Source organism: Oncorhynchus gorbuscha, linkage group LG01 (genome assembly GCF_021184085.1).
Source record: "Oncorhynchus gorbuscha isolate QuinsamMale2020 ecotype Even-year linkage group LG01, OgorEven_v1.0, whole genome shotgun sequence".
Lineage (NCBI taxonomy): Eukaryota > Metazoa > Chordata > Actinopteri > Salmoniformes > Salmonidae > Oncorhynchus > Oncorhynchus gorbuscha.
This window is the reverse complement of record NC_060173.1, coordinates 108,681,306-108,696,305: the sequence shown is the minus strand read 5'-3', so window position 1 is coordinate 108,696,305 and position 15,000 is coordinate 108,681,306. Positions and strand designations below refer to the sequence as shown.

Below are 15,000 nucleotides of genomic sequence, written 5' to 3'. Positions count from 1 at the left end.
AAACGAGTCCATAGACAAAGCTAGTCCATAGACAAAGCTAGTCCGTAGACAAAGCTAGTCTGTAGACAAAGCTAGTCTATAGACAAAGCTAGTCCATAGACAAAGCTAGTCCGTAGACAAAGCTAGTCTATAGACAAAGCTAGTCCATAGACAAAGCTAGTCTATAGACAAAGCTAGTCCATAGACAAAGCTAGTCCGTAGACAAAGCTAGTCTATAGACAAAGCTAGTCCGTAGACAAACGAGTCCATAGACAAAGCTAGTCCGTAGACAAACGAGTCCAAAGACAAAGCTAGTCCATAGACAAAGCTAGTCCGTCCATAGACAAAGCTAGTCCATAGACAAAGCTAGTCCGTAGACAAAGCTAGTCTATAGACAAAGCTAGTCCATAGACAAAGCTAGTCCGTAGACAAAGCTAGTCTATAGACAAAGCTAGTCCGTAGACAAACGAGTCCATAGACAAAGCTAGTCCATAGACAAAGCTAGTCCGTAAACAAACGAGTCCATAGACAAAGCTAGTCCGTAAACAAACGAGTCCATAGACAAAGTTAGTCCGTAAACAAACGAGTCCAAAGCCAAAGCTAGTCCATATACAAAGTTAGTCCATAGACAAAGTTAGTCCATAGACAAAGCTAGTCCATAGACAAAGCTAGTCCATAGACAAAGTTAGTCCATAGACAAAGCTAGTCCATAGACAAAGTTAGTCCATAGACAAAGTTAGTCCATAGACACAGCTAGTCCATAGACACAGCTAGTCCATAGACAAAATTAGTCCGTAGACAAAGCTAGTCCATAGACAAACGAGTCCATAGACAAAGCTAGTCCGTAGACAAAGCTAGTCCGTAGACAAACGAGTCAGAAGACAAAGCTAGTCCGTAGACAAACGAGTCCATAGACAAAGCTAGTCCATAGAGAAACGAGTCCATAGACAAAGCTAGTCTGTAGACAAAGCTAGTCCGTAGACAAACGAGTCCATAGACAAAGCTAGTCCATAGACAACGCTAGTCCGTAGACAATCGAGTCCAAAGACAAAGCTAGTCCATAGACAGAGTTAGTCCATAGACAAAGCTAGTCCATAGACACAGTTAGTCCATAGACAAAGTTAGTCCATAGACAAAGTTAGTCCATAGACAAAGCTACAAAGTTAGTCCATAGACAAAGTTAGTCCATAGCTAGTCCATAAACAAAGCTAGTCCATAGACAAAGCTAAGCTAGTCATAGACAAACGAGTCCATAGACAAAGCTAGTCCATAGACAAAGCTAGTCCATAGACAAAGCTAGTCCATAGACAAAGCTAGTCCGTAAACAAACGAGTCCATAGACAAAGCTAGTCCATAGACAAAGCTAGTCCGTAGACAAAGCTAGTCTGTAGACAAAGCTAGTCCGTAAACAAACGAGTCCATAGACAAAGCTAGTCCATAGACAAAGCTAGTCCGTAGACAAAGCTAGTCTGTAGACAAAGCTAGTCTATAGACAAAGCTAGTCCATAGACAAAGCTAGTCCGTAGACAAAGCTAGTCCATAGACAAAGCTAGTCCGTAGACAAAGCTAGTCTATAGACAAAGCTAGTCCATAGACAAAGCTAGTCCGTAGACAAAGCTAGTCCATAGACAAAGCTAGTCCGTAGACAAACGAGTCCATAGACAAAGCTAGTCCGTAGACAAACGAGTCCAAAGACAAAGCTAGTCCATAGACAAAGCTAGTCCGTAGACAAAGCTAGTCCATAGACAAAGCTAGTCTATAGACAAAGCTAGTCCATAGACAAAGCTAGTCCGTAGACAAAGCTAGTCTATAGACAAAGCTAGTCCGTAGACAAACGAGTCCATAGACAAAGCTAGTCCATAGACAAAGCTAGTCCGTAAACAAACGAGTCCATAGACAAAGCTAGTCCGTAAACAAACGAGTCCATAGACAAAGTTAGTCCGTAAACAAACGAGTCCAAAGCCAAAGCTAGTCCATAGACAAAGTTAGTCCATAGACAAAGTTAGTCCATAGACAAAGCTAGTCCATAGACAAAGTTAGTCCATAGACAAAGCTAGTCCATAGACAAAGTTAGTCCATAGACAAAGTTAGTCCATAGACACAGCTAGTCCATAGACACAGCTAGTCCATAGACAAAGTTAGTCCGTAGACAAAGCTAGTCCATAGACAAACGAGTCCATAGACAAAGCTAGTCCGTAGACAAAGCTAGTCCGTAGACAAACGAGTCAGAAGACAAAGCTAGTCCGTAGACAAACGAGTCCATAGACAAAGCTAGTCCATAGAGAAACGAGTCCATAGACAAAGCTAGTCTGTAGACAAAGCTAGTCCATAGACAAACGAGTCCATAGACAAAGCTAGTCCATAGACAACGCTAGTCCGTAGACAATCGAGTCCAAAGACAAAGCTAGTCCATAGACAGAGTTAGTCCATAGACAAAGCTAGTCCATAGACACAGTTAGTCCATAGACAAAGTTAGTCCATAGACAAAGTTAGTCCATAGACAAAGCTAGTCCATCGACAAAGTTAGTCCATAGACAAAGTTAGTCCATAGACAAAGCTAGTCCATAAACAAAGCTAGTCCATAGACAAAGCTAGTCCATAGACACAGCTAGTCCATAGACACAGCTAGTCCATAGACAAAGTTAGTCCATAAACACAGTTAGTCCATAGACACAGCTAGTCCATAGACAAAGTTAGTCCATAGACAAAGCTAGTCCATAGACAAAGCTAGTCCATAGACGAAGCTAGTCCATAGACAAAGCTAGTCCATAGACAAAGTTAGTCCATAGACAAAGCTAGTCCACAGACAAAGTTAGTCCATAGACAAAGTTAGTCCACAGACAAAGTTAGTCCACAGACAAAGTTAGTCCATAGACAAAGTTAGTCCATAGACAAAGTTAGTCCATAGACAAAGTTAGTCATTTACATTTACATTTAAGTCATTTAGCAGACGCTCTTATCCAGAGCGACTTACAAATTGGTGCATTCACCTTATGACATCCAGTGGAACAGTCACTTTACAATAGTGCATCTAAATCTTAAAGGGGGGGTGAGAAGGATTACTTATCCTATTCTAGGTATTCCTTAAAGAGGTGGGGTTTCAGGTGTCTCCGGAAGGTGGTGATTGACTCCGCTGTCCTGGCGTCCATAGTCCATAGACACAGTTAGTCCATAGACAAATCTAGTCCATAGACAAAGCTAGTCCATAGACAAAGCTAGTCCGTAGACAAAGCTAGTCCATAGACAAAGCTAGTCCATAGACACAGCTAGTCCATAGACAAAGCTAGTCCATAGACAAAGCTAGTCCATAGACACAGTTAGTCCATAGAGAAATCTAGTCCATAGACAAAGCTAGTCCATAGACAAACGAGTCCATAGACAAAGTTAGTCCGTAGACAAAGCTAGTCCGTAGACAAAGCTAGTCCATAGACAAAGTTAGTCCGTAGACAAAGCTAGTCCATAGACAAACGAGTCCATAGACAAAGCTAGTCCGTAGACAAAGCTAGTCCATGTGAGAGACTCCTGGAAGGATAATAACAGTGTGAATCTAAGGAGAGAGGAAGAGCGAGGGTCAGGTAGAGAGATGAGGTGAAGCGTTATATCAACCTAGGCTGTATCATTGTGAAGGCATATTTTTATACTTATTTTATTTATATCACCTTTATTTAACAAGGTAGGCTAGTTGAGAACAAGTTCTGATTTACAACTGCAACCTGGCCAAGATAAAGCAAAGCAGTGTGACAAAAACAACAACACAGAGCTACACATGGAATTAACAAACGTACAGTCAATAATACAGTAGAAAATGTCTATATACAGTGTGTGCAAATGAGGTAAGGCAATAAATAGGCCATAGGGTGAAATTATTACAATTTAGCAATTAAACACTGGAGTGATAGATGTGCAGAAGATGAATGTGCAAGTAGAGATACTGGGGTGCAATTTATTTTATTTTATATATAACAATATGGGGATGAGGTAGTTGGGTGGGCTATTTACAGATGAGCTATGTACAGGTGCAGTGATCTGTGAGCTGCACTGACAGCTGGTGTTTAAAGTTAGTGAGGGAGATATGAGTCTCCAGCTTCAGTGATTTTTGCAATTAGTTCCAGTCATTGGCAGCAGAGAACTGGAAGGAAATGCGGCCAAAGGAGGCTTTGGGAGTGACCAGTGAAATATACCTGCTGGAGCGAGTGCAATGGGTGCTGCTATGGTGACCAGTGAAATATACCTGCTGGAGCGAGTGCAATGGGTGCTGCTATGGTGACCAGTGAAATATACCTGCTGGAGCGCGTGCAATGGGTGCTGCTATGGTGACCAGTGAGCTGAGATAAGGCAGGGCTTTACATAGCAAAGTCTTATAGATGACCTGGAGCCAGTGGGTTTGGCAACAAATATGAAGCGAGGGTCAGCCAACGAGAACATACAGGTCACAGTGGTGGGTAGTAATGGTAAAACGGATGGCATTGTGATAGACTGCATCCAATTTGCTGAGTAGAGTGTTGGAGGCTATTTTGTGAACAACATCGCCGAAGTCAAGGATCGGTAGGATAGTCAGTTTTACGAGGGTATGTTTGGCAACATGAGTGAAGGATGCTTTGTTGCGAAGTAGGAAGCGGAATCTAGATGCAATTTTGTATTAGAGATGCCTAATGTGAGTCTGGAAGGAGAGTTTACAGTCTAACCAGACACCTAGGTATTTGTAGATGTCCACATATTCTAAGTCAAAACCGTTCAGTGTAGTGGTCGGTTGAAGAGCATGCTTTTAGTTTTATTTGCATTTCAGAGCAGTTTGCGTTCCATGGACGGAGAGTTGTATGGCATTGATGCTCGTCTGGGGGTTACTTAACACAGTGTCCAAAGAAGGGCCAGAAGTATACAGAATGGTGTCGTCTGTGTAGAAGTGAATCACAGAATCACCAGCAGCAAGAGCAACATCATTGATGTACACAGAGAAAAGAGTCGGCCCGAGAATTGAACCCTGTGGCATCCCCATAGAGACTGCTAAAGGTCTGGACAACAGGCCCTCCGATTTGACACAGTGAACTCTGTCTGAGAAGTAGTTGGTGAACCAGGTGAGGCAGTCATTTGAGAAACCAAGGCTGTTGAGTCTGCCGATAAGAATGTGGTGATCGACAGAGTCGAAAGCCTTGGCCAGGTCGATGAATACAGCTACATAGTATTGTTTCTTATCGATGGCAGTTATGATATCGTTTAGGACCTTGAGCGTGGCTGAGGTGCACCCATTACCAGCTCGGAAACCAGATTGCATAGCGGGAAGGTACGGTGAGATTCAAAATGTTCAGTGATCTGTAACTTGGCTTTCAAAGGCCTAAGAAAGGCAGAGTAGGATAGATATAGGTGTTTAGCAGTTTGGGTCTAGAGTGTCTCCCCCTTTGAAGAGGGGGATGACAGCTGCAGCTTTCCAATCTTTGAGGATCACAAACGATACGAAAGAGAGGTTGAACAGGCTAGTAACAGGGGTTGGAACAATTTCGGCTGATAATTTTAGAAGGAGAGGGTCCAGATTGTCTAGCCTGGCTGATTTGTAGGGGTCCAGATTTTGCAGCTCTTTCAGAACATCAGCTATCGGGATTTGGGTGAAGGAGAAGTGGGGAAGGCTTGGCCATGTTGCTGTGGGGGGCGCAGGGCTGTTGACCGTGGTAGGGGTAGCCAGGTGGAAAGCATGGCCAGCCGTAGAAAAATGCTTATTTAAATTCTCAATGATTGTGGATTTATCAGTGGTGACAGTATTTCCTAGCCTCAGTGCAGTGGGCAGCTGGGAGGAGTTGCTCTTATTCTCCATGGACTTTACAGTGTCCGAGAATGTTTTGGAGTTTGTGCTAAAGGATGCACATTTCTGTATGAAAAAGCTAGCCTTTTCTTTCCTAACTGCCTGTGAATATTGGTTCCTAACTTCCCTGAAAAGTTGCATATTGAGGGGGGCTATTTGATGCTAATGCAGTCAGGTCTGGAGTGAACCAAGGGCTGTATCTGTTCCTAGTTATACCTGTTTTGAATGGGGCTTGCTTATTTAAGATGGTGAGGAAAGTACTTTTAAAGAATAACCAGGCATCCTTTAATGATGGAATGAGGTCAATATCATTCCAGGATACCCGGGCCAGGTCTATTAAAAGGCCTGCTCACTGAAGTGTTTTAGGGAGCGTTTGACAGTGATGAGGGGTGGTCGTTTGACCGCAGACCCATTACGGACGCAGGCAATGAGGAAGTGATCACTGAGATCCTGGTTGAAGACAGCAGAGGTGTATTTGGAGGGCACGTTGGTTAGGATGATATCTATGAGGGTGCCCGTGTTTACTGATTTGGGTTTGTACCTGGTAGGTTCATTGATAATTTGTGTGAGATTGAGGGCATCAAGCTTAGATTGTAGGATGGGCAGGGGTGTTAAGTATGTCCCAGTTAAGGTCACCTAACAACACAAGCGCTGAAGATAGATGGGGGGCAATCAATTCCCATATGGTGTCCAGGGCACAGCTGGGGGCAGAGGATGATCTATAGCAAGCGGCAACGGTGAGAGACTTGTTTCTGGAAAGGTGGATTTTGAGCCTAAAAGTCTACTGAGCCCATAAAAGCCTATATTAGCCTACTGAGCCTTTCTATAGACAAACATAACATCATAGCGTTCCTTTTCACTTAATTTAACTGCGTGTCTCTTTCTCTGTGTGTTCCTGAGAAGTGTTCAAGTCTTCCAAGCTCACCTACAGCATGTCGGACAGTGCTGATAAGAATGGGGTGAAGAACAGACTCAAAAAGTTCATCACAAGACGGCCCTCTATGAAGACTCTACAGGAGAAAGGCATCATCAAAGGTATAAGAGTATTCTGCCAGGATATGTTGATTCTTTTCCACCACACAACACATGTTGTGAGGAACATAAATCTTTTAAAATGTATTGCACATTTTGACTACCTTCTTTCAATTTGGACTACGCTTCAATCAGAAAGAGGAGACTGAACTGTAGCTGTACATTCCCCGATGTGACGTCACAATTTAACTTGATAATTATTTATAACTATTGAATAACTAGTGAAGATACTGAGTTATTACACTGATTTGAAAAGGTCTCTTCTCCCTGTACAACAAAGATTGATACAATTATACTGAATGGATTTTATTTGAAAATAAAACAACAACACACCAATCTACATAAATCACATAAACACATAATCCATTTCTCTCAGGGGGAACTCATTTATTGAGCCCACGGTTGAAGGATAATACACTGTTAAGGCATTATTTAAACACATTTGCAATCCTTAGAAGAAGGTAACAGTATTTTGGAATTTCCCCCAGATTCAAGGAGACCCTTTAATGTGGTGTCCACGGGACAAACGCTTGATCAAATGGAGAGGACATTATTGAAGGAATAAATGAAATACTTGGGGCAGGTGCCCCTCAGACTGTCCTTTTGTCAGGGCTGAAGAGAATGACACTTCAGAGAGTGTTTCCTCAAATCAGGCCCCCTTCCCTCCCTCCCCCTCTTACCTATCGTACTTCAGAATGCAAATTAAATCCATGCAACGCAAGGGTTATTTGAATTCCTTTAGGAGTGGTAATTTTGCCCCATTCTCTGGCCCCCTTCCCCTCCCCTTCATCATGTCCCATGCTTATCCGCTGAGCGCCAGGAAGTGGATTTTGTATGCAAAGGTGCTCGCAGTCATTTCTGTATTTATCGAACCCTCCCCTCCAGTGTATAAACAACAGAGGGTTATCTTTGATGTTGCCCAGTGCTAGAGAGACAGCACTGTTCCAGAAGACCCATACAGTAACGTAAGCCAGTTGATGAGTGAAAGAGTGTTCCTCTGTGCACTGTCAGTTTGAATACCAGTCTATGTTTGATGAGGAATGCTTTGCTAACACTATATGGTGTCTACTGGAGATGAACTGACCAAAGTTAGTGACCACAAACGCCTGAGTATTTTGCCAGTAGTGACAGGTCAGTATATTTGAATGGACAAAAGCAGAGTAATGAACCAATGGGAATTTTTATTTTATTTGAATTTATTTCACCTTTATTTAACCAGGTAGGCCAGTTGAGAACAAGTTCTCATTTCTCATCATCTCAAGTTCTCTGGCAGCCCTTGGTTCACTCCAGACCTGACTGCCCTCGACCAGCACAAAAACATCCTGTGGCGGACTGCAATAGCATCGAATAGCCCCCGTGATATGCAACTGTTCAGGGAAGTCAGGAACCAATACACGCAGTCAGTCAGGAAAGCTAAGGCCAGCTTCTTCAGGCTGAAGTTTGCATCCTGTAGCTCCAACTCCAAAAAGTTCTGGGACACTGTGAAGTCCATGGAGAACAAGAGCACCTCCTCCCAGCTGCCCACTGCACTGAGGCTAGGTAACACGGTCTCCACCGATAAATCCATGATTATCGAAAACTTCAATATGCACTTCTCAACGGCTGGCCATGCCTTCCGCCTGGCTACTCCAACCTCGGCCAACAGCTCTGCCCCCCCCGCAGCTCCTCGCCCAAGCCTCTCCAGGTTCTCCTTTATCCAAATCCAGATAGCAGATGTTCTGAAAGAGCTGCAAAACCTGGACCCGTACAAATCAGCCGGGCTTGACAATCTGTACCCTCTATTTCTGAAACTATCTGCCGCCATTGTCGCAACCCCTATTACCAGCCTGTTCAACCTCTCTTTCATATCGTCTGAGATCCCCAAGGATTGGAAAGCTGCCGCAGTCATCCCCCTCTTCAAAGGGGGAGACACCCTGGACCCAAACTGTTATAGACCTATATCCATCCTGCCCTGTCTGTCTAAGGTCTTCGAAAGCCAAGTCAACAAACAGGTCACTGACCATCTCGAATCCCACCGTACCTTCTCCGCTGTGCAATCTGGTTTCCGAGCCGGTCACCGGTGCACCTCAGCTACACTCAAGGTACTAAACGATATCATAACCGCCATCGATAAAAGACAGTACTGTGCAGCCGTCTTCATCGACCTCGCCAAGGCTTTCGACTCTGTCAATCATCATATTCTTATCGGCAGACTCAATAGCCTCGGTTTTTCGGATGACTGCCTTGCCTGGTTCACCAATTACTTTGCAGACAGAGTTCAGTGTGTCAAATCGGAGGGCATGCTGTCCAGTCCTCTGGCAGTCTCTGTGGGGGTGCCACAGGGTTCAATTCTCGGGCCGACTCTTTTCTCTGTATATATCAATGATGTTGCTCTTGCTGCGGCCGATTCCCTGATCCACCTCTACGCAGATGACACCATTCTATATACTTTTGGCCCGTCATTGGACACTGTGCTATCTAACCTCCAAACGAGCTTCAATGCCATACAGCACTCCTTCCGTGGCCTCCAACTGCTCTTAAACGCGAGTAAAACCAAATGCATGCTTTTCAACCGATCGCTGCCTGCACCCGCATGCCCGACTAGCATCACCACCCTGGATGGTTCCGACCTTGAATATGTGGACACCTATAAGTACCTAGGTGTCTGGCTAGACTGCAAACTCTCCTTCCAGACTCACATCAAACATCTCCAATCGAAAATCAAATCAAGAGTCGGCTTTCTATTCCGCAACAAAGCCTCCTTCACTCATGCCGCCAAGCTTACCCTAGTAAAACTGACTATCCTACCGATCCTCGACTTCGGCGATGTCATCTACAAAATGGCTTCCAACACTCTACTCAGCAAACTGGATGCAGTCTATCACAGTGCCATCCGTTTTGTCACTAAAGCACCTTATACCACCCACCACTGCGACTTGTATGCTCTAGTCGGCTGGCCCTCACTACATATTCATCGCCAGACCCACTGGCTCCAGGTCATCTACAAGTCCATGCTAGGTAAAGCTCCGCCTTATCTCAGTTCACTGGTCACGATGGCAACACCCATCCGTAGCACGCGCTCCAGCAGGTGTATCTCACTGATCATCCCTAAAGCCAACACCTCATTTGGCCGCCTTTCGTTCCAGTACTCTGCTGCCTGTGACTGGAATGAACTGCAAAATATCGCTGAAGTTGGAGACTTTTATCTCCCTCACCAACTTCAAACATCAGCTATCCGAGCAGCTAACCGATCGCTGCAGCTGTACATAGTCTATTGGTAAATAGCCCACCCATTATCACCTACCTCATCCCCATACTGTTTTTATACTGTTTTTTATTTATTTACTTTTCTGCTCTTTTGCACACCAATATCTCTACCTGTACATGACCATCTGATCATTTATCACTCCAGTGTTAATCTGCAAAATTGTATTATTCGCCTACCTCCTCATGCCTTTTGCACACATTGTATATAGACTGCCCATTTTTTTTTTTTTTTTTTTTTTTTTTTTTACTCCATTTGTAACTCTGTGTTGTCTGTTCACACTGCTATGCTTTATTTTGGCCAGGTCGCAGTTGCAAATGAGAACTTGTTCTCAACTAGCCTACCTGGTTAAATAAAGGTGTTCTCAACTAGCCTACCTGGTTAAATAAAGGTGTTCTCAACTAGCCTACCTGGTTAAATAAAGGTGTTCTCAACTAGCCTACCTGGTTAAATAAAGGTGAAATAAAAAAAAAAATAAAACAACTGCGACCTGGTCAAGATAAAGCAAAGCAGTGCGGGCAAAAACAACAACACATAGTTACACATGGAATACAGTCATTAACACAATAGATTTTTTATTTTCGTAAGGCAAGAGAACGTGGTCCCCCTCTCCCTCTGATTGGAGCACACAGAATGTGGTCCCCCTCTCCCTCTGATTGGAGCACACAGAATGTGGTCCCCTCTCCCTCTGAGCAAACAGAATATGGTCCCCTCTCCCAGAATGTCCCCTCTCCCCTCTGATTGGAGCAAACAGAATGTGGTCCCCCTCTCCCCCCAGAATGTGGTCCCCTCTCCCTCTGATTGGAGCAAACAGAATGTGGTCCACCTCTCACTCTGATTGGAGCAAACAGAATGTGGTCCCCCTCTCCCTCTGATTGGAGCAAACAGAATGTGGTCCCCCTCTCCCTCTGATTGGAGCAAAGAGAATGTGGTCCCCCTCTCCCTCTGATTGGAGCAAAGAGAATGTGGTCCCCCTCTCCCTCTGATTGGAGCAAAGAGAATGTGGTCCCCCTCTCCCTCTGATTGTAGCAAACAGAATGTGGTCCCTCTCCCTCTGATTGGAGCAAAGAGAATGTGGTCCCCCTCTCCCTCTGATTGGAGCAAAGAGAATGTGGTCCCCCTCTCCCTCTGATTGGAGCAAACAGAATGTGGTCCCCCTCTCCCTCTGATTGGAGCAAACAGAATGTGGTCCCCCTCTCCCTCTGATTGGAGCAAAGAGAATGTGGTCCCCCTCTCCCTCTGATTGGAGCAAAGAGAATGTGGTCCTCCCTCTGATTGGAGCAAGGATGGTCCTCCTCTCCCTCTGATGTGGTCCTCCTCTCCCTCTGATTGGAGCAAAGAGAATGTGGTCCCCCTCTCCCTCTGATTGGAGCAAAGAGAATGTGGTCCCCCTCTCCCTCTGATTGGAGCAAAGAGAATGTGGTCCCCCTCTCCCTCTGATTGGAGCAAAGAGAATGTGGTCCCCCTCTCCGTCTGATTGGAGCAAAGAGAATGTGGTCCCCCTCTCCGTCTGATTGGAGCAAAGCTGCCTAGGTGACTCAGTGTTCATGGGAAAAGGTTTTACTTAGCAATTAAATGCTGTGTGTGGTTAACCATTGGATTGATTAACCTTTACCAGTGTAGCCATGGAACCTATGTACTGTTAACAACACTGTTCTGGAAACAGCCATCAGAGGAGAACAAGGGCAGTAAGAGTCAAGAGAAATGCTATGAATGAATAACCTATCCCTCAACCTAATGACAATGATCCAGGGACAGTAGTAATGAGATGTTTCAGGTGTGAATGGAAATGGCCTATTAAACAGATACTCTACCGTTCTACCAAGTTCCTCCTCTGTGCATTTAAGATCTGAGAAAACACAGTTCAGCACAATTAAATGCAGAACTGTTCTCTTTGATGTTATCGCTCATTTCAATACTTTTTACTCTGTAGCTTTAATTCAGTAGTTCTGGGGAATGTGTTTTTTCCTGAATAAACCATGTGTTTTTTCTTCACAGATCGAGTGTTTGGGTGTCCCTTGTTGGCACTTTGTGAGCGGGAAGGGACCACTGTGCCAAATTTCGTCAGGCAGTGTGTGGAGGCCGTTGAAAAAAGAGGTATGTAATTTTCTGAAAAAATATGTTGAAAGTAAGTACTTTGTGTATGGGAAATAATTTAACTACTTACACACACACATACATAGACACACACACGGACGGCCCGCTCATTAGGCAGGATTACGAGACTGCCTATGGTGGAAGATTGACGAGGGCTGCGTTTTCTGAGCTACACTGACCAAGACGCACCTCCAACAACAACATATCAAGTCTCACTTAATTCTGCCCCAAAACAATGACAATTCCTCTCAACCAGTGGCATAATTACATTTTTAGGTGAGTGCAAAATATCATGCTTGTCCGTTCCCAGCCGGCTCTACAGGGTGCTGTTGGAGAGATGCATCTTTCCAACAAAATAATTTAACATCAATCATGTAGCAGACATAGGACATAGTAGAAAGAGTGTGTGGCCTATTCTGTAGCCTACAGACTGGAGATAAATTGTATGACAACATCATGCAGGTTTCTCCGATCAAGTAGCCTGGCCTAAATGGTTCTCAATCGAATAAAACATTTGCTGTCATGTTAACAAACAACATATCCTAAAAGCAGGATAGGTAAATATGGAAGGGACATTCACAACTTGTCCATGAGTTTCACCCCATTGTCATGATCAGTGATTTCAATTTTATATCCACACATTTTTTACAAGCTGATCATAGCGAAAAAATCAATTGCTTTTGCATTTCCCGCTGTGTAAACACATGGCAAATAGGCTCAGGATTAACTCCTGATAATGTTGGGTAGCTGATGTTCAGGGCTTCATTGATTAGTCACTGGAATCAGGACTAATAAAGCCAATGCAAGGGCCTGTTTTACAAACGGTGGGCCTAACACATGGATGGGCATTCATTCAATTCCATTGCGGGCTGACTTGGTAGGTTACACCCCAGTAAGCAGAGCTGATGTCTTTTGGATATCTTGGTTTTTTTGTGTTTTACAAATGGTAGACTTACCAGATAGATTGGCATTCACCAACTCTGTACCAATCATAGACATCTATGTTTGGTTCACATTTTGCCCAGACCAGCCTTGATTTGGCCCAAAGATAGACATCAATAAATGACATATTTTAACTTTCATTCAGAACCCAAAATGTGCCTGATTTCAACATCCGGAAAATACAAAATGTTCAACGTCTGTAAAATACGTATTTTCAACATCAGGAAAATAATTATTTTCAAATGTCATTGAGAACCAAAATTGATCCTGATTTCTATGTCCGGATAATAAATATATTCCAATGTCCTGGAAAATATGTATTTTAAACATATGGAAAATACCTTTTCACCCTTCATTCAGAACCTACAATGAACCTAACTTCAATGTCTGGAAAATATGTATTTGAAATGTTTTGCTTACTGGGACTATTCCAGTTTTGTGGGGGCAGCAGTTTTTGGTCTCACCTATGGCTGCAGAGTGGCAAGGGCCAGCCCTGCACACACACAAGCAAGCAACATTTGGCCAGGCTCTGGATACAGCAGGAAAAGTACAAGCAAACAGCTTCTGACTGCCTTGTATGTAAACAAAGGGCACAACACGTTGGGGTCAAATTCATCTGGACATTTTCACATTTGAGCTGCAGAAAATAGCCATGACATTATACAAGAACGCCTTGCAAAGAATGAAACCTTGTATGTCTGCTTCACTTTTTTCAAATCAACCACATCCTCTAGTTACCCCACCAGTGACAGCGGTACAATATATCGCCTTCCACTGTCAAATGCTCAGCAGTGTGGATGGACATTCATTAGAGCAACTGACAGAAAAGACCAGAGGAACATGTCGCCCCGGCTACCTCTGGGCAGCGGCAGTGTGACTCAAAATGTGCTGGCGATTTTGCATTACAGAGTCGTATTGTGTCCAAGTCAAAGCCTCTAATCTAGGCATGATGTGAACTACCCATTCCACTGCAGTGAATGTTAAAATGATCTATCGAAAAACCCAGAATTTCTTTCTAAATTGATCAATTTTGTTAATCTAGGTCCAAATTAAAACTTGGTCTTGTCAAAGTGTGTAGTATGTCACAGGCTTGTGTCTGTCTTGTATCCACCAGGTTTAGAGGCTGATGGCATCTACAGAGTGAGTGGTAATCTTGCCACCATCCAGAAGTTACGATTCTTGGTTGACCAAGGTATGTTCTGCTGTTTGATTCACTTGATTCTTGGTTGACCAAGGTATGTTCTGTTGTTTGATTCACTTGATTCTTGGTTGACCAAGGTATGTTCTGCTGTTTGATTCACTTGATTCTTGGTTGACCAAGGTATGTTCTGTTGTTTGATTCACTTGATTCTTGGTTGACCAAGGTATGTTCTGTTGTTTGATTCACTTGATTCTTGGTTGACCAAGGTATGTTCTGTTGTTTGATTCACTTGATTCTTGGTTGACCAAGGTATGTTCTGTTGTTTGATTCACTTGTGATTGTTTGTATGTTAAATTGTTTGTATTACGGCCACATTCCCAGTAAACTAATATAGTTGTCCCTATTAGGGATTCATACAGTTCAGTTTCTGTTGGATATCATACAATGAACACACAGGATTGGATTGAGGTGTTCTTTGTGATAAAAATGTATACAACCATGACTGTGTTCTGCTGAAATCATGGATAATTCTGAGTAATTACTGAGTAATTCTACTTTACAGCTAAATGATGAATAACTGTAGAGACATTCTTGTTGACTGAGTAAGTGATCACAAGACTGTCTTTTGCAAATGCAAAAAAAGATTCCCAAATACCTTAAGAATGGGATCTTTCAGAGTAAACATAAGGATAACGAAGCATCCCTCATGAGACTTCAAGTCAGATCTGTGCCTCCAGTGAAACACATCTACCTACTTCATCTGAATTATCC

At 43.5% G+C, this 15,000-nt stretch overlaps 1 protein-coding gene across 3 annotated transcripts in view; it reads left to right on the top strand.

The window, feature by feature from the left end:
- LOC124048628 (rho GTPase-activating protein 15-like) overlaps nt 1–15,000 on the top strand; it is a 100,878-nt gene that overhangs the window by 41,065 nt on the left and 44,813 nt on the right. For 2 of the 3 annotated variants that reach the window (XM_046369606.1, XM_046369623.1), the window contains exons 8-10: nt 6,674–6,808; nt 12,048–12,146; nt 14,203–14,280. In XM_046369606.1, coding sequence (XP_046225562.1) covers nt 6,674–6,808; nt 12,048–12,146; nt 14,203–14,280 — 312 coding nt within the window. The remainder of the gene's footprint in view (nt 1–6,673; nt 6,809–12,047; nt 12,147–14,202; nt 14,281–15,000) is intronic. The other variant, XM_046369614.1, reaches the window with a different exon arrangement.